Below are 19813 nucleotides of genomic sequence, written 5' to 3'. Positions count from 1 at the left end.
CACTTTAAAGACGATCAGTCTGCTTTCCTGACATGTCTGTTTTAGTAAAAACTAGTATTCCCTATAAATATAAAAATTCTGGAGCAACTTTTCTTTGTATGCTGCGTTCTATCCCTCCTCTGTTGTTCCTCCTACAAATTTATGAATAAATTTACAACTGGACGCTACCACCTGTGTGGTATGCCTACACAATCTGACACAGGCAAATGAGCGTTCACAGTCTTGGCCTGTGTAGAGACAGACCCCTTTGACAAGAGGAATGGTAACATCCAGTTGTCGATTTATGAAAATCAGATGGCATAAGAAAAGATGCTCCAGCATTGTTGTTTTATGGGCAGGTCCTCTTTATAATAACAAAGATCTATTTAAAGCCAAAAGAGGAGAATTTGCCCATGGCAACCAGTTAGGTTGCTGCTTCCTTAGGGGCTCTGAAAAATGTGTGAATATGAATGCAATGGGCATCTGTTTAACATTTTCTTTATATCGGCTTTAATAAATGCCCCCTTTATATATAGTCATGTGTCTCAATAGTTGTATAACGTTTTAATGTGATCCATTTCGTTTTTCATATCCTCCAGAAAAGAAGATGGCTGAATTCTCCAGTAAGGTCTCTGTGAAATCGAAGCCTTTTTTAGTCTTACGGTCCTTGGAAGAGAAATATGTTGCGATTATGAAAAAACTCCAGTTTGGTAAGAAAACAAGCTTTTTGTTTTTTTTCACTGTACGGTTTTTACTTCTATACGTATGTAAATAGGTCAGCTTTCTACTTGACCTGAAATCAGTACTTTATGATCTGCATTGTAATCTATTCTCCCTGCAGTGCAGTAATGTGCCTCCTATTATATTACATATGAATGTTACTGGAACAATGGATTATCTGTATAAATTGCCATAATTGGTCATATTAAAGGGAATGTGTCGCTAGAAAAATATATATATATATATATTTTTTTTTAGTTAAACTGTTAGTATATAAATGATCACACATTGTTTTAATTTTTTTAATTTTTTCACAAGTGAGGAAATATTATAAATTAAATTTTAATTTATAACATTTCCATGTGCTTGTCACTAGAGGGAGCAATTCCCAAAATTGCAGCATTGGCATGTGGTAAAGCAACCGCATTGCTTTATGCTGCAAAATTGGAGAAGACAAACTCGCTCTAGCGTCCTCAAACAATCCCCCCTCCTTTATCCTGGCTAGTGCCAGGAGAAAGGAGGGGATTGAATGTTCAAACCTCCTACACTGTGTACCGCCATTTTTTGAGCGAATGCACAGTGTAGGAGGATTAGATACAGTGGTAAATACACAGTATAACACGAACATACACAAACATAACTTACCTGCTCCTGCCGCTGCCTCCGCTCCTAGTCCTTGCTTCTGAACATATGGGCGGAAGCCGCGTCTGGAAGTAGTCATCTTACTGTCCGGCCCCAGCTTCTGGTCCACATCAAAATGGCTCCGGATGTCGCTCGGCCGAAGACCTTCCTTTTGGACTGTGTGTGCTATAGTGAATGGAACGGCTCCCGTTTGCATTCACTATGGGGATGTATGTGCCGTATTCCATCTCTGTATGTGTCGTTAATCGACATATACAGAGATTTAAAAAAAAAATGGCAGCCCCCATAGAGAAGTAAAAAGTAGAACACAAAAACACAAATAAAATTTATTTTAATAACTTACTAACAGCAAAAACATATAAAAACATTTTTTTTCCGTGACACCTTCCCTTAAATGGCATATGTGTAGGTCTACAGCCAGTTAAGGTGGATGTCAGGTCTCTACTTGATCTATCTGGGGGCAGCATAGGATACAGGGGAGATGCTGAGCTTGGTGATATATAGTTTTCAATAATTTGATTGTGTAAAAAGCGGTTTGTATGGTGTCAGGACTCCTAAAAGCAGCATGAGATATATCATTGACAGCGCCAGACTGGGGTGCCTTGGGCCCATCAGAGGAGAGAATTCTGAGGGCCCACCCTCCATCTATATAGAACATGTATATGTCCACTTTTCATTTCATCATAGTCGTGTTATCATTGTACACACAGGATATATCATCTTGTGAATCATCCCATAAGAAATCGAGCCTAGTGGCAAGTGATTGGCTCCAAAGTCACCTCCAAATGTGGTGGTCTTCTGCTGAACATCTAAGACCCATTGTCTGGGCCCACTGGAGGATCCTCTGGTTCTCTGCTGGGCCAGTCCGACCCTGATTAGTGGCATAGAATATACTGCTACTTTGCAGTGTGAGTACAGAATTTCTATATGATGCTGCTTCAGCCTGTCTCCTGCTTGTCAGTTTTTCCACAGGAGACAGTGAGTAGCTCTTAAAAAAAAAAAAATACACTAGACTCTCTGCATACAGCACACACAGATAGTATAGACAATGACTATGAGTCAGGGGAGTTTTATAGCTCTGCAGTTAATCATTGTATGGACTCACCTATTATAGCACTGCACTCCTGGTCCCTTAGATAGGGCAGAAATCATCTCTTCAGCTGCACTATATGCATAGGGGAACATACAGAGGAACAAGGAGGATGAACTGGGTAAGGAGAGGAGGTGTCTCCGAGCTGCCAGGAGGGATTTCATAGGTGATGTAATTCTGTAGTTCACAGGAAGTCAGACACACAAGAGAAATGACCTCCTGTCTACACATGAGAGCATGGTCTATTCTGGTGGTCAGACTGAGATCACATGACACAGCTGTCCTTAATGAAACGGTACAAAATGTATAGATGCCACTGAGCTGGGAAAAAACAAATGACGCTGCTAGAATATTGCTGGTGAGCTAGCATATGTGCAAAAAAGAGAATTCACTGTAGTGCTTATTTAAAGCAATACCTCATTATCTTCTGGTTGTATTTTGATGTTTTTGAAGTTCAATGTTCTGGCTATAAAACCATTAGACCAATTGCTGCCACCTCTGGCCTTTCCATTTCATGTTCTCTTTGTATAATATAAAGTAGTCATACAATTCAGATATGGGCTGTTAATCCCCTTTTCTATAACTTATTAAAACCTTAATATGATTTAAACCCTTTTCTTTTTAACTGTTTTCCACCATCTTTTAAGAACTATCTCCCTAGAGATTCTCCAACAATGGGAATGTATGGGCTGACCCAGTTCTCCGGAGATTCTCTAACAAAGGGATCACACTGCATGACCCAATTACATGCCGTCTTGTTAGCTCTGTTGTAAGACTGAACATGAATTCAGTAGCAGACGTTTTCAGTATTCCCGCTAATAGACAAAATGAGGTCAAATAATTGTCTGGCTGTTTAGGCGACTTTGGTCACTACACTAATCATTGCCCATTTGCATGAATTAAATCCGGTTACAAACCACGTGTATAGGACAACTATATGAAGAGGAAGAAAGCTTGGTCACGTAGCTGTCCCTAATACAGATTTTGTCTAAGATAACTTGGTATGGATGTACAATATGACATATTTGGGGCATTGGCTATTCAGTTTAAAGAACAATGAAAATAAAACCGCTGCCCCTCCTGAGCACCCCAACCTGTACTTCACCCTCAACTCCATGTCCATCATAATACAATTCCGTAGCTGGTGCAGACCCTATTGTAGTAGAGAAGTGCAAAGTCTTCACGTCAATCAATGAGTGACTGACAGGAAGCTCCCTAACCTGTTCAAAAAGATGTTCTGCAGCAGATGGATGCATATTTTATAAAGCCTGTTGTAGGTTAATAATAATAGAAGGCACCAAGAAGTGTTGTGTCTTGGCCCTCTGACTTTTAACTTACAGAAGGGGCTACATTATCCCATATATTTTCTGCAAAACAAGTGTTTTCACAGCAAAAATGTGACAAATTTTACCTAAAGAATCTGAATATCGTAACAACACCCAGGGAAGCGCTGGACCGCAACTATGCTGTGTAGGTGAAGTAAGAGAGTACCAATACCTGCCAATGTGTTCAAGGCTTTTCAACGGTTTGTCATTGTATCTGTGTTTTCAGATACCTTTGAGATGGTGTCTGAAGATGACGACGGAAAGCTGATGTTTAAAGTGAATTACCACTACATGTCTCAGGTGAAAAACGCAAGTGATGCAAACAGTGCAGCGCGAGCCCGACGCCTTGCCCAGGAGGCAGTGACACTTTCTACGTCATTACCACTGTCGTCCTCATCCAGCGTCTTTGTCCGTTGTGATGAAGAACGGCTAGACATTATGAAGGTAATGTATTCTCTGTAAATATATTTAAACAAAAATACTGTAATTTAAGGGTCTGGTCACACTGCATTTTATGCGCTGATTTTGATGCGGAAACAGTGTCGGAATCCGCAGCAAAAAAAAGTCTGAATCCCCCCCCCCCATTAATTTCTTTTCTCGCCGCAGTTTCCGCCTCTGACCTTTCATTGAAATCAATAGGAGGCAGGAAAAACCTGCGGCACTTGTTCTTGAGCGTTTTCACTGCGGTCCTTCCATTAGCTTCAAGTGCCACGAGCGAAAAGCTCTTAGAAAAACGCAGAAAAATACATGCAGGCAGTTCATAATCTGCCTCAAAGTTCCTGAAGGAATTCTGAGACAGATTTTTTTCTGCCTACAAAAGACTGAGTGTGAACAGGGCCTACATGTTGTATTCCAATGGGTCATAAAATGTTGAATCTCAGTGTAGAGTAAGTTACGATCCTACCTTTTAATCGTATTGGAATTTGGGGCTGCACTGTTTGAAATTAGATTAGGTTGCCTGTCTATTATGTTTTTGTATCAATATGGATATATATATATATATATATATATATATATATATAATATATATAGTCAAATCCTCCAAAATACGAGACAGCACACCTTGATAGTGAAAAAGTGGATTTATTCACCACATGCAACGCTTCAGCCCTACTCCATGGGGCCTTTCTCAAGCACTTGTTCTCTGGGGACACGTGTCCAAACGGGAATATTGCACCCTGACCGTACGTGTTTGGAAAACGGTGCTGCTTGTTTATCCCTCTTTTATATATAGGTCTCTGTCATTTCACTAGTTGTGTTAACAATGCGGAATCCACAGCAGCTTACATAGAAAACAGTAAACTGATGCATTGCAACACTTGACGTAATTTACCTATTCAGGACCAGGCACCGTTAAGCCATTTTTAGCACACGTTAATCGGCTATAACGTGATTTTTGCGGTTTTTTTCCGTGATCAATGCAGGTTTCTTTTTATACATATATTTGTTTTTTTTAGCATTTTTAGGATTCTAGTTTGAATAAAATATCTAACAATCCTTTTTTACTTCTTAGCTCATTTTTATCTGGTAATCTAGTGTTACCCTAAAATAGACTCTTTATTTGTGACTGTCATTGTCTACTGTAAATTTTGGTCTATTACATGTCTATTTGAGGGTAATTTGGTAATTTTATTTGTCATTTTTAAGTTTTGGTTTCTTTGTTTGGTAGTAAATCTTTTTGTTTTTTATTAATGTCCCTGAAAGGTCAGAAAAGACCTTTTGTGTACTTTATTATTTACAAAAAAAAATTAAACTTTTCTTTTCCACTGTAACAGTTACAGGGGAAATCAGCCCTGTAATAGTAACTATTGTCACTGTTAGGGCTGTTCTAAGTCTTGAGCGCAGTGTAACCGAGTACAGGGGAGACGTTAGCGGTGAAAACCGCTTCTATTTTCTCACCAGGGTCCTTTGCTATCTCTGAATGCTGGGCACCTGACATTCAGCTGCCCAATTTCTTGGGCATGAAGCTTAAATCTGGGACGTGTGTGTATATATACAGTGGGCCGTCATCAACCGGTAAAGGGGTTGTCTAGTCTTTTGTAAAGCCGAGAACTAGTACTTATATGATAGATTTCCTCACCATTTTCACTATAGAGAATTTTGCATAACTTTTCTTTAGGCTGTGATTAAGATCAATTTGCATAACTTTCTGGACAACCCAATAACTAACAGCAATGATTTGTTCATTACATGTGGCATTTTCATTCCACAGGTTTTGATAACTGGTCCAGCAGACACCCCATATGCCAATGGATGTTTTGAGTTTGATGTCTACTTTCCACAAGATTACCCGAATTCACCTCCACTTGTAAATTTGGAGACGACAGGCGGACACAGTGTTCGGTTTAATCCAAACCTTTACAACGATGGAAAGGTACAGACTTCTCTTCATTTTTGTTATGTCTCTCCAAAATGTCAGGATGTATTATAAGACCACACACCCAGTTTATGGAGGGATGTCTAAAAGCTATATGATGTACTGCAATGTTACCAATAAACTCAGAGATGGTGTTCAGTGGAGCTGCATAGTCATGAAACAGAAGGGGTGTATTGTCTTTTTCATGTTCTCCAATGCCTCCTTAAAAGGGTTCACTACATACTGAATTGGCTCACCATTAGGGGACCTGCCTATAAAAGTAGGAAATGGTGTCTAGCATTGTGGTAGTTCTATCCTTCGGGAACTAATACATATACCCAGTCTACACTGAATCCTCTCACTAGGCACAAAGTTATTTATCTACAGTATGCGTGAGTGAAATTCTCTTATTCTCCCATATATCCTATGTTAAATGCTGTAGACACCTTTGAACATATTTTGTTTTATTGCATGTACTTTTAGAAACCAAACAGATTTGCAATTGCTTTTATTTAAAAATGTTCTACCGTTTGGCTTCTTCAGCTTGCATGTATTAAAATAAAATGCAAGAGGCAAAGCTGTTCTGTGCTCATTCCGTCAGCAAGCTGCAGAAGCCAAATCGGTTTTATTTCTAAAAGTACAAGCAACAAAAAAATGTTTAGAGGTGTCCATAGCCTTTAAAGGCTATAGACACCTTTGACATAGTTTTGTTTTGGGTTTTTGTTTTTTCTTTAAATTGTGCATCAGTGTGATTGGTGCAACTTCCGAAATACATTTTATTCAAAATTATTCTTACTTTTTGACATACCGCTGCTTTGTATTCTGTATGCAGAGCAGCTGTATCGTTCGCTAAGACCTGAATGACGCCGGTGCGCGGGACTGACAGGTTTAGTGACAGCAGGTCCTGATTGTCTCTGACACAAAGGATCCACCTGTAATCGATCACATCTAAGTTGACCTGCCAGATACAGGTTTGAGTGCAAGATGCAGCCGCTCTGTACACAGGATACAAAGCAGCTGTATCTCAAAAAGTTAAAATTATTTTTAATAAAATATATTTAGGAAGTTGCAACAATCACACTGATGGACAATTCTATCAAAGTAAAAAAGACTGTCAAAGGTGTATATAGCCTTTCAATGAAATAGTTGACTTTTCATCAAGAATTAAATGGACTACTGCCTTCTTTACAATGAGACATCATTTCGCTAATCATACAATTACCATCTTCATTGTAAAGCTTATAAAGTTGTAACTGAAATCTGTGTGATCCTGTGTTATAAGAACAAAGTATGACTGCACCGTATGACACCATGGCACTGTATGCGTTACAATTACTTTTCATTAGGACATTCAACTGTTTCCGTGCTTTTGGCTTATCTTTATGTTGGGTAGAAGAGTAGAGGCGCTATTATTAGATAATAAAACCATAACACTGTGACATTCTTCATTAGGGTCATTGCACTGCAGACAGTAGAATGAATCTGCTATGTTATATAACAAGATTTTCTTCTCCTGACAGAAATGGTTCCTCTGCACACCACCATTCCCCTGCCCCTATTCACACACGCACGGGTTTCCTAATGATGTGTAGCTTTGTATTTTCCACATATTTTCTTCATTTAACAAGATTGAGTTGTCCAAATATAGCACCTGCAGCCCGCTTGCTGACTATACGCTTTCTGTTAAACCTTTTGACTGCAAATGCAATGTAATGCTAAATTTAGAAATGCCTCAACTATACCGAGCCGAGCTACAGGGAGTAGCGGCACCGTAGAGGTGTCTCCAGAACAGCAGGCCTTCAAGTCTTTAACAAACCAATTAAAAAATAGAGCTGACAATGCGTTTAATGTTCAGGTGACCGCTATCCAGGGATAAATTTCTTGGAAATCTTGCTGCAATTGCAGTTTATTGTATCAACTCTCTGTCAGCTCTAGTAGGCTAGGGAAGCCGTAATGGAAAAGGTGTGCAGCTGCTAAAATAAGACGACCAGGAGAGAGTGTGAAGAGTTGCGGGTACTTAACTTTACCTTGTTTTTCTTTTTCTTTTTTGTAATGTTAAAAGCTAAAGCTCAACTTAAAAACTATTTGAATAAAAAAAACATTAATGGCCACTCATCTAGCAGTTCACTTCAGTGTGCCAATCACATTTTAGGCTCTGTTCACACAACATTTTTGGCCTATATCCGATATGTAAATCTGTATTGCACGAGAATACATCAAAGAAAAAAGGGGAGTGGGACACTGAAGTATATGTATTGTGTAGGTCACAAATCTATTGACAACCCTTAGGTTATGTTCACGCCTAGTGTTTTCCTATATTTGGATCAATACATTGGGTAATGCTCCTGACGTATACACTAAACGTGCCCATATGGTTTAATGGGGCTGACACATGCCAATTAAGTATCCATTTGGCAAGCCTTTTGCCAGTATATCTTGCTATACCAATTTGAACTGAATTGAACATTGTGCTTTTCAATACAAGGGAATCTCATACTTGTTTTTTTAACAATGCAATTCAATTGGCAACTTTGTTGCATAAGTCAGGGCTATGCTTTCAGCGTGTTTAAAATGTAAACTATTAAGACCTATTGGTGTGTGTTTATAAAAAGGGTCAACCGGGTTCCCACGGGCAAAATGGGCGCAATTTGTTGTACTTTCAAATGGAGAAAAATATAACAAAGATTTATGACAGGTACTGGAGCTCATGTAATGTATGCATTTGGCGTAAATTCGGCCACACAGAAAACGGTCATTGTGTAAAATCGGTACAGTCCTGTCATACAATAATATTGTCTTCTTCATTACAGTAAATACATATCCAATATGTTTATTCATGTTTAAATGTACTTTTTCTTCTTAAGGTTTGTTTGAGCATACTGAACACTTGGCATGGGAGACCAGAGGAGAAATGGAATCCACAGACATCAAGTTTTTTGCAGGTATTTATATTTAAAATTATAATTTGCGCAATTCTCCTGTTTTTCATAATCTTCTACTTAAAGCCAAGGGGAGATTCATCAACACAATTCCGCCAGTTTTACTTTGTGTTTTGTATTGAAAAACAAGTTGGGTGTGTGTCCTTAATTCTTACTCTGTCGGCTCTGATTGGACAGTGTCATACTGTGTAGGGACACACCCCCAACTGGTAACACCCAGTTGTCCATTTATTCATTATTTTGAAGGAGGAGTAACGGAGGAATGAAACCATTCAGAGTTCTAAGAAAACATTTTTCAGTATTGTTTCATGGGGAATACAAGTATTTACTTAAAAAAAAAAAAAAAAGACCTGTTGGGAAAGATAACAGGTCTTCTTTAAACACAAAAGCTGTATTTATGAAGTCCCTCTTAACACAAACTAAAGTGGTTGTTTGTCAGGAGAAAAGGGTGGCCTCTTCAAAGGGTTAATAGCCTATCCTTAGAGCATAAATGTATGATCGGTGGGGGCCAAACTCCAGAACTCCCACTTATCAGATTCAATATTTTATCCAAGCACAGCAGCTCGTAAGAATAGCTTGCCATTGCAGGGGAAAGGTGTGGTCTGCTAAAGCTATCTCCATTAAGAACAGCTGATCAATGGGGGGATCTAAAGCCGGACCTTCCTATTCAATATAAAGAGGAGTTGTCACGGGACAACCATTCTAAGGAGCTGCATGTAATCCTAGGCATACTTCACACTGCTTTTGGGAGGTCTGTTCTCCCATCCATGATTTTTTTCGTCATATTAAAGAGGCTCTGTCACCACATTATAAGTGCCCTATCTTCTACATAATGTGATCGGCGCTGTAATGTAGATCACAGATGTGGTTTTTATTTAGAAAAACAAGAAATTTTGACCTATTTTAGATTTACGCTAATGAATTTCTTAATAGACAACTGGGCGTGTTTTTACTTTTTGACCAATTGGGCGCTGTAGAGAGAAGTGTATGACGCTGACCAATCAGCGCCATACACTTCTCTCCATTCCTGTACTCCGCACATAGTGATCTTGCAGGATCACGATGTGCTGTCACTCACACATTAACGTTACTGAAGTGCCTTGAGAGTGAATAGACATTGCCTCCAGCCAGGACGATCTCGATGTGCTGTGCTGTAAGTCCCACACAAACGTTAGCAAAATGTCGGGATTGTGAATAGACATCACCTCCTGGCTGGAAGCGATTTCTATTCGCTCTCAAGTCACTTCAGAAAAGTTAATGTGTGAGTAAGTGACAGCACATCGTGATCTCGCAAGATCACTATGTGCTGAGTACATGAATGGAGAGAAGTGTATGATGCTGATTGGTCAGCGTCATACACTTCTCTTTACAACGCCAACTTGGTCAAAAAGTAAAAACACTCCAAGTTGTTTATTAAGAAAGTCATTAGCATAAATCTAAAATAGGTCAAAATTGATCGTTTTTCTAAATAAAATCCACTGCTGTAATCTACATTACAGCGCCGATCACATTATGTAGGAGGTGGGGCACTTATAATCTAGTGACAGAGGCTCTTTAAGAATGCATCCCAGCAGAAGGGAAGTATTCCCTTGGGAAATGTTCATCTTTCCCTTGTGCTAGGATCTGTTGCTGTTTTTGATGATAAAGCAATGAACGCACAATAAATTAAGCCCATCATTACATTGTGGGTGAAATAAAAAATCAGTTTGGACGGTTTTGTTTTTTCCTTTTTAAAGGGGTTTTCCAGGATGTAAAAATAAAGTATGTATACTATGTTGAAAGCAAAAATATTGTAATATACTTTCCTTGTTGAATATATGCCCTTCTCGCACTTCCAATCCCGGTGGTTCTTGTTTAAAAACTATATGTAATGACGTGACGTCCGTGTGAAGTCACATCATGTGACTGCAGCAGCCAATCTAGGCTCGACGCTGTGACATTTCGTCTAAGTTGACTTCACGCAGTGGGGTTTAGTCATGTATCGTCGCCTTATTATGTAGTTTGTAAACAAGAAGATTTCGGGTAGGAACATTGCAGAATCAGTAAGCTAAGTGTATTAACTTTTTTTTTTTAGCATATTAAATGATTTTTACATATATAGTAAACCTCTATTTTACTTTGGGTTCTAAAAGAATAACACACAATGCATTTCCCTATGTAAACACAATTTTTGTTCTTTAATTGCTCTATGCACATGGTAAGTGAAAGCCAGCAGGGCATCGACCAAGTATAAATCTGATGAATGATAATGTGTAAAGCCCCACACATTCATTGCTTTACACTGAAAAACAAATTGGGCCCGAATGAGTAATTTGTCAGTGATTGCTATTCCCTCATTTTAATAGCACTTTAGTATGTATATCATATTGGAACATACAGCTGTCTATCCAGAAATCTGCTCATAATGATGACTTCTACTCCCCCCAAGCCGTCTGGAAGAAGAGCTTAAGACTTCAGCTGTCTTGCTCCAAATTTGGAATAATTTGTTATACCAGGGTATGAATTATTCCCATACTTTTCACATGCCAACTGCGTAGGTAATCCATATTTCTGACTGCATCGCTGACTAGTGATGGTGCTGACCGTTATTGTTAAAGAAACACAAAACCTAGAAATGAATAGGTTAAAAATATAGAAGGAAAACGGATGCCTGTTTATCTGTCTACAAGTCTCGTTGGGCCACTCCTGTAGAATGTGCTTCAGATCATCATTGGACGTGGATCATAGGGTTAATCAAATATTCAGTTCCTCAGTCCAGCGTATGAAGATGTTTTTAGATCCTCTCCTATCTCTTAGAAGTGTTTCAAGAGAAAATGAGGTTTGAATGTGCCTTTCTTTATCAAATATTTTGACACCAACCAACAAGTAACACATTTCTGGGCTTTATTGATTATTTTACAATACAAAAATCTAATATTCGTGATATTGAGGGGGGGGGTGTGTTTTTCTTTTTATTACTATATATTCAATGGTCCTAAATAATGTCTTATCCCATATATCTGATCTACAATTGGGTCTGATGACGAGATAGTTAGAACGCAGCCAATTGAAGATGTCACTGACAATATCATATTCTATTTTTATTAAGAAACAAACGTTCCTGTATTTGAATTCACTCCATTAGGAGCAAGTGTAAAACAAATCATACATAATTTTGCTTTCAGCCCTAGAAATGTAAAAAAAATTAATTACCCCTCCTACAATCTATGTAAGCCTCTTCAATATATGTGAAATATGGAATTTGTTATCATTAAAAGTGCACATATTTACCATAAGAAAAAAATAGCACATGTAGCTTTAACAAACCACAACCCAATTCCAGGACTTGGCTCCATAGTTCTGGCTGGTGAAAACCTATTTAACCGCTTCCCGTCTTAGCACTGACTATTAACCTCCTAATAGACTGTACCTTTTTCCATAAGGACTTGAACAACTGTCTTCCTGTTCCTCCTCTCACCGCCTTCTAGTATTCCCCCTTCTCTCCATCTTTTTAATTCCGATATTACCCTTGTCCAGTAGCAGCGAGTCAATAGACAGGCATGTGATCACCATGATTAACCCCTTCAATGCTAGACATGGTGCTGACAAATGAAGGAGGCTTCCTTTTGTCACTTGCCCGCCAGCCCCAGCATTGGGGTTCCCAGCACTTCCGGTTTTATATGGACAGCCTTGTGCTCAACAAAGGCCTCTAGGGCTTTCCTGAAATAATGCATGTTTGGACATAATACTACTGACTGTCTGGTCTAATGTAATATCCAGTTTAACTATAACTGACCCTACTCCCATGAGGTCAACAATTTGTATTGCCGCAAAACAATTAACAATACTTGCCTTTCTCTAGATATATCAGAACAAGGTCCTGACACATAATTTGATTTCATAAATATAGTCATCCTACATAAAAAAAACAAATAATTTACTCACCAACTAGTCCAGGACATGCCGCGCTCACACATCGGAGCCCAGGCCGGGCTTCGGTCCCTGTGTGCGTTCCAGGGTATCCACGTGACCTGGAACGCAAGCACAACACACATGTTAGACCGGACATGATTCTTGTCTCTGCTATGTCAACGGAAATCCTATGTTGGAATACAACGACAATAATTGCTGTCCTCTAGATATCTGACAACAAGGTCCCAGTATTCGGATTAATTCCATGGGTATTGTCATCCTATATGCAAAATGAAATAACTTACCCATCAATTAGCCCAGGATGTGCCGCGCCCACACATCGGAGATCGGGCCGTGCTTTAGTTCCTGTTTGCGTTCCAGGGGATCCACGTGACCTGGAACGCAATCAAAACACACATGTTAGACCGGATATAAAATCCAGTAACACATGTCAGTTAGTCAATACAAGCCATGAATAAGGACGCAGGAGGCGTCTGAAACGCGTAGGCTCTACATATCATTGAAACCTCTCCCTGCACGCCAGGATATCATCCCTTTGATCCTGTTTTAACAAGACTCAATAAAACTTGGAAAAAGTTTCCGTTTTACCAACACCAGCGCTGGATCCATTTCCTCTTCTCTTCTACATGTTTGGACATACTTTAGGTATGCCCTAACTTATGCCTGTGCATATTATATGCACAGGCAGTAGTAATAGGTCATATAGAATTATGACATTGCATTATGCTTTTTTTTAAATATAATATAAATATTTGACACTAGCTTATATGCACCTTTTGGCCTTTCCATTTCATGTTTCATTTATTTATACATTTTATTCACACGAGCGTGTCAGTTTTGCGCCTGTAAAAAACGAAGCGTTTTTCTTGAGTTGCAGTTCCGTGTGGCATCAGTGTGTGTGTTCCGTGTGACATCAGTGATTGTCCGTGTTGGTTCACGTTTCTTATTTTTTTCTATGGTGCGTGGAACACGGAAGATATCAGTGTGCTGTTCGTGATTTTCACGCACCCATTGACATCAAGGGGGCGTGAGCCATAAAAACGCAGCAAAATAGGACATGCAGTGAGTTTTACGCAACGGACACTCTCTGTGTGAAAACTCACGCATGTCTGAATAGCCCCATTGAGTTGCATAGGTCCGTGAGCTGTCACAGAGGAAAACACTGACTGCTAGTGTTGTATACATATTCCAGGAATAATTTTTTAAACCACAAATAAACCTACTGCCGCATACATATTGGTAAGGCTTCGTTCACGTCTGCATTGGGGTCCAGTTCTGACATTCCGTCGGATCTTTGGGTCAGAACAGGACCCTGAACAGACACAAACGGAAACAAGAGGTTTTCGTTTCCATCACCATTAATTTCAATGGTGACGGAGCCGGTGCCCATGGTTTCCGTTTGCGTCTGTTGTGCACCGGACCCGCCGTTTTGTCGGAAGCAATAGCGTAGTTTTAAAGAGGATCCCCTACAAAGATATATTGGAACAGTTCTTGTATTTTATTGGTAATGTTTTTAATCTGTGAATATAAATGTATTATATGACCATTGATTATAATAATAATGATCTTTATATAGCGTCCACATATTCCGCAGCACTTTACAATTCAGAGGGGACATTACATAGTTACTACAGTAATAGTTCAAACAAGAGAAGTGCGGACCCTGCTCGCAAGAGCCTACAATTTAGGAAATTGGGGTGACACAAAATGTAAAAAGTGCTTGTCCAAATGGTCCAGCCATTTTTATAAACATAGGGTAGTGCATGAGCCACTCACCAGCGTGCAAGGAGTGTGGGGGATACAGCTGAATGAAGGGATCAGCGCCTGAGGACTAATGTAATAGGGGGGTGGGAGGTTTCACGGAAAAGGAGTCCGATTAGGAAATGTAATAGGCCTGCCTAAAAAGATATATTTTCAGGGTACTCTTAAATCTGTTGATGTTAGAATTAATCTTTCTGGGGTAGCGCGTTCCAGAGGACTGATGCAGCACGAGAAAAGTCTAAAGGATGGGAGTGGGAGGTTTGCATTACAGAGGATATTAGTCTTAGATCGTTGCTAGAACGTGAGGACGGGTAGGGTGGCAGACAGAGATGGAGGATATGATGGCTACTGTGTACAGTATTTAGCGCAGGGTATTTTTACATATTTACTGGTTATGTTAGGTGACCTAGAGGGTGGCGCTATACCGGGCTGCTCTATATTAAATTCACAACAGCGCAAGGTATATTATCCAGTTTAATCACGGGGAGGTATTTACCACCCTTCCAGCCAGAGATAAAGCAGACGAAGACCTGCCACTTTCCCCAAACCTATTGCTTTACTAGGTAAGCGGAGTATGAGAGGTCGGAGGTAAGATGAATGCTTCCAAGAAAATAGAGAATACAGAAGAATTATTTTATTCTTTTAATTACAAAGAAATGTATTCATTCAAAATGGAAAAAAGTTACGTTTGTATCTCTCTTCCCCCCCCCCCTCTCTCTCTCGCTCCCTCTCTCTTTCCATTTTTACCATTCTCTCAATATTGTACCTCTCATTTGACCCCTTCCTTCTCCGTCTTAAAACTGTCTTCCATCATGTATATATCTGTAATTATTGTAGTAAAAGTTAATGTTTCTTTGTTATGCAGGTATTGGTGTCTGTCCAGTCCCTTATCCTTGTATCTGAACCATACTTTAATGAGCCAGGATATGAGCGATCAAGAGGCACACCAAGTGGCACGCAGAGCTCCAGAGAATATGATGGGAATATCAGACAGGCTACAGTCAAGTGGGCCATGCTAGAACAAGTTAGGAATCCTTCACCGTGTTTTAAAGAGGTAAGTTTCAATGGTTCATGTACTTGATTTATTGTTGTAGTCTGTGGAGGTTTTTTATTGTCATTGCACAAACGTTTTTGCGCTTTTAAATCATGCTGGTTTCTACACATGAGGCTGAACGTGGTACTAGGAAAGGGAGAGGTGAACTGTGGCATGATTCTTATGGAAAGGAGTGGAGTGGTAACCGTTCAGGCTGAACAATTACCCCACCTCTCCTTTAGCCATTGAAAAACGGTCTTTGGCTGAGAGGAGACAAGCAGCCGATGGTTTGGTGTGTAGGGGAGTAGAGAAGTGGGAGGGGGGATTTGTATTGTTTTTTTGGTTTTTTTACTCCGCTAAAAAAAAAAAATTTGTGTGATCCCTGCCGTGTGCTCTGCCATGTTCTTGAGGCCTTATTGAGGAAAGAGCTGTATTCAACAAAGCCAATGTCATGCTATGAGTAGAGATGGGACTCATTTTAAAGTTTACACTCAAGCCCAAGCCCTGAGCATCCAAAAACATTCACATTACATATACACGACCAAACATGTATGTTAGTTCAATAGGAATGAAGACAATATTCAGCTCAGTTGCTCCTTTTTGCCCTTCAAAACAATTGGATCTTATTGGTAAAATCTGTCTACTGCCTCGTGAATGATTTGCTTTTGCTTTCCTCTGGATCGACACTGCAGTCTAATAGGTAGAACATGACGTACCTGCTACATATGTCACCACGTCACTGTGTGTTTTTGGTGGGGGTTTGGTGTGGCATTTAGATGGGTCCTCGGCTTGATGCATTGTACACATACTTTAAAAATATGTTGACATTTTAGCCTGGGTTTTTGATTCCTGCTTATGGACCCATAAAATGGGGATTGCGGTAATGTGCTCTGAAAATAGACTTTTGAAGGTATTAAATGACCTTTAGGGTTAACGCAATCAAGACTGAATTAGCAGAACCATTCATACCGAACTCCATATGGCCCCAAGGCTCTCCAACACATCGGACTCCCAAGAGTCGTTTCATGGTGGTGGAAGCAGCAAGAAAACATTTGAAGCCAGTAGCACTTAGCGGATAATGAGGTGTGAATGTGCTGAAAAGATTACAAAGTAGTGTCTTGTAATGGCGCTCTGTGTTTGTGGTTGTCAGCATGTAAATGGGGAGTGCGGAGGCCAGCTCAGTCAAGTCACTTTGTTTTGTTGCCATCTGTACTGCTGGTTGTCTTAATAACTTGTACAAGTGCGGCTGACACCCGGCCTCTCCCGTAGAAAGGTGGAGGAGTGAGATAAATCCAGATGGATATAGCCTGGTGGTGAGGCAATTGCTCACTGTGAGCAGATAATGACTTTTACAAAGTGCTTGTCTCTCCAGCTGCCTGCCTCTGTGAACTGGATTTGATGGGAATACATTTTGCTGAATGCAGAACCACAGGCTTCACGAGTCGGACATTAAATTACACTACATTTCCCACAGGAAATATACTTTGACTGTTGGATAACAATTTTATTTCACAAATAAATTTGTCAAGTTTTCAAATTCATATATTCTGAATACAGGGACTTAACTATTTTTTTTTATTAAATGCAGTCACGTTTTATAGTTTTGTGAGGGTTTTTTTTTTAGTTGATATCTTTATGTGCAGCTGTGCACTCAAAGACAATGATCTTAATGACGGTCAGGTTGAATTCACACTGTGTATGCAGTGTGCGCTTGGCGTATGTGCCGCAAAAGCTTGCATCACATCATATTCATAGCCCCGTTCACCCGATGAATGCCAAGAGTGTCCTTTTTGCCTCTTTCGTATAACCTGTGCCTATACAGTAGAATAAAGAAGGTAGGCAGCACTCAGGAGGTGGAAATAAATTATCAATGGTTTATTCCAGTGCGCACCATAGGAGTCAAAGGAGCTATGAGGTGTGCTGTTCCCATCTCTGCTTTCTATGCCCATACAGTGGCATCCGGAGCTATACGTTGTGATCTACTCCCAGCGTATACTTCTGTCTATATAGTGCCGATACAGGCTTATACTTTTTTTATAGTAATGCATTAGCTTGGAATTGTTTAATGTGTAGATTCACTCTAAAATCTGATAAATAACTGTAAAAATAAATTAATAATAACGTTAAAGAGGCTCTGTCACCAGATTTTGCAGCCGATAGGCGCTGCAATGTAGATTACAGTAACGTTTTTTATTTTTTAAAAACGAGCATTTTTGGCTAAGTTATGACCATTTTTGTAATTATGCAAATGAGGCTTGCAAAAGTCCAAGTGGGTGTGTTTAAAAGTAAAAGTCCAAGTGGGCGTGTATTATGTGCGTACATCGGAGCGTTTTTACTTCTTTTACTAGCTGGGCGCTCTGATGAGAAGTATCATCCACTTCTCTTCAGAACGCCCAGCTTCTGGCAGTGCAGATCTGTGACGTCACTCACAGGTCCTGCATCGTGTCTGACACATCGGCACTAGAGGCTTCAGTTGATTCTGCAGCAGCCTCGGCGTTAGCAGGTAAGTCAATGTAGCTACTTACCTGCAAACGCTGATGCTGCTGCAGAATCAACTGTAGCCTCAGGTGCCGATGTGTCCTCGCTCGTCTGACACGATGCAGGACCTGTGAGTGACGTCACAGCAGTGATCAGGCAGAAGCTGGGCGTTCTGAAGAGAAGTGGATGATACTTCTCATCAGAGCGCCCAGCTAGTAAAAGTAGTAAACACGCCCCGATGTAGGCACATAATACACGCCCACTTGGACTTTTACTTTTAAACACACCCACTTGGACTTTTGCAAGCCTCATTTGCATAATTACAAAAATGGTCATAACTTGGCCAAAAATGCTCGTTTTTTAAAAATAAAAACGTTACTGTAATCTACATTGCAGCGCCTATCTGCTGCAATAGCAGATAGGGGTTGCAAAATCTGGTGACAGAGCCTCTTTAAAGGGGTTTTCCACTTTCTGACAACTGATGACCTATCCACTGGATAGGCCATCAGTATGTGGTCGCTGCGAGTCCGACCCCCGCACCGATCTGCCACTCCGGCTGCCTTGGGGCGCCGGACGATGTTACCGGAAGCAGATGGCTCCGGTCAAAGAATAGCGGCCGAGCTGCAGTATTGCAGATCTGCTCCTATTCAAGTGAATAAGAGCAGAGCGGCAGTTCTGCCGAATGGCCGCCATGCAGTGGTCGGAGCCGTCTGCTTCTGGCTCCAAATTCTTCATCCCGTTCCAAACATCCGGTGCATGTAAGCAGCAGGAGTTGCGGATCTGTGCGGGGTCCGCATGTCGGACACGCACCGATCGTATACTGATGACCTAACCGGTGGATAGGTCATCAGTTTTCAGAAAGTGGACAACCCCTTTAATTGCTTTTCAGTAGTCTAGACCATCTGTTCACATTTCTGGGCATCTACTCTCTGCTCTACAATGCATCAAAACAAGCTCTTATAGGCTGTTCTCCAGGCTACATAGGCAGAATAATGTCATGGTAGCCAGTCCAAAATTCAGAGCCTGAATATTGCCATAGGAGGCGGTCCAGACTACCAAGCCAGTATGCTGTCCCAGTAGGCAGTCCAAAATACACAGCCTGAATAATACCATAGGAGGAGGGCCAGACTTTCTAACCAGTATGCTGTCCTAGTAGGCAGTCCAAAATACACAGCCTGAATGCTGCCATAGGAGGCGGTCCAGACTACCTATCCAATATGCTGTCATAGTAGGCAGTCCAAAATACACAGCCTGAATGCTGCCATAGGAGGCGGTCCAGACTACCTGTCCAATATGCTGTCATAGTAGGCAGTCCAAAATACACAGCCTGAATACTGCCATAGGAGTCGCTCCAGACTACCAAGCCAGTATGCTGTCATAGCAGGCAGTCCAAAACAATCAGCCTGAATACTGTCAAAGAATTCGGTCCAGACTACCAAGCTAGTTTTCTGTCATGGGTGTCCCCTGAAATACATTTAGACCTCTGTAATAGGAGGCATTCCTGGCCACACAACCTGACTGGTGTGCAATAACCAGCTAATGAAAATATAAAATTTTCCCTATTTTTTGGCAATCGCC

At 40.4% G+C, this 19813-nt stretch overlaps 1 protein-coding gene across 8 annotated transcripts in view; it reads left to right on the top strand.

Annotated features, from left to right (window-relative positions):
• The window catches only part of BIRC6 (baculoviral IAP repeat containing 6), a 237943-nt gene that overhangs the window by 206434 nt on the left and 11696 nt on the right, over positions 1-19813 (top strand). For all 8 annotated transcript variants that reach the window (XM_075862828.1, XM_075862827.1, XM_075862825.1 and 5 more), the window contains exons 68-72: positions 579-689; positions 3983-4200; positions 5969-6130; positions 8977-9054; positions 15590-15778. In XM_075862828.1, coding sequence (XP_075718943.1) covers positions 579-689; positions 3983-4200; positions 5969-6130; positions 8977-9054; positions 15590-15778 — 758 coding nt within the window. The remainder of the gene's footprint in view (positions 1-578; positions 690-3982; positions 4201-5968; positions 6131-8976; positions 9055-15589; positions 15779-19813) is intronic.

Source organism: Rhinoderma darwinii, chromosome 4 (assembly GCF_050947455.1).
Source record: "Rhinoderma darwinii isolate aRhiDar2 chromosome 4, aRhiDar2.hap1, whole genome shotgun sequence".
Taxonomy (NCBI): domain Eukaryota; kingdom Metazoa; phylum Chordata; class Amphibia; order Anura; family Rhinodermatidae; genus Rhinoderma; species Rhinoderma darwinii.
The sequence above is the reverse complement of the archived record's forward strand: the minus strand, read 5'-3'. Positions and strand labels throughout refer to the sequence as shown.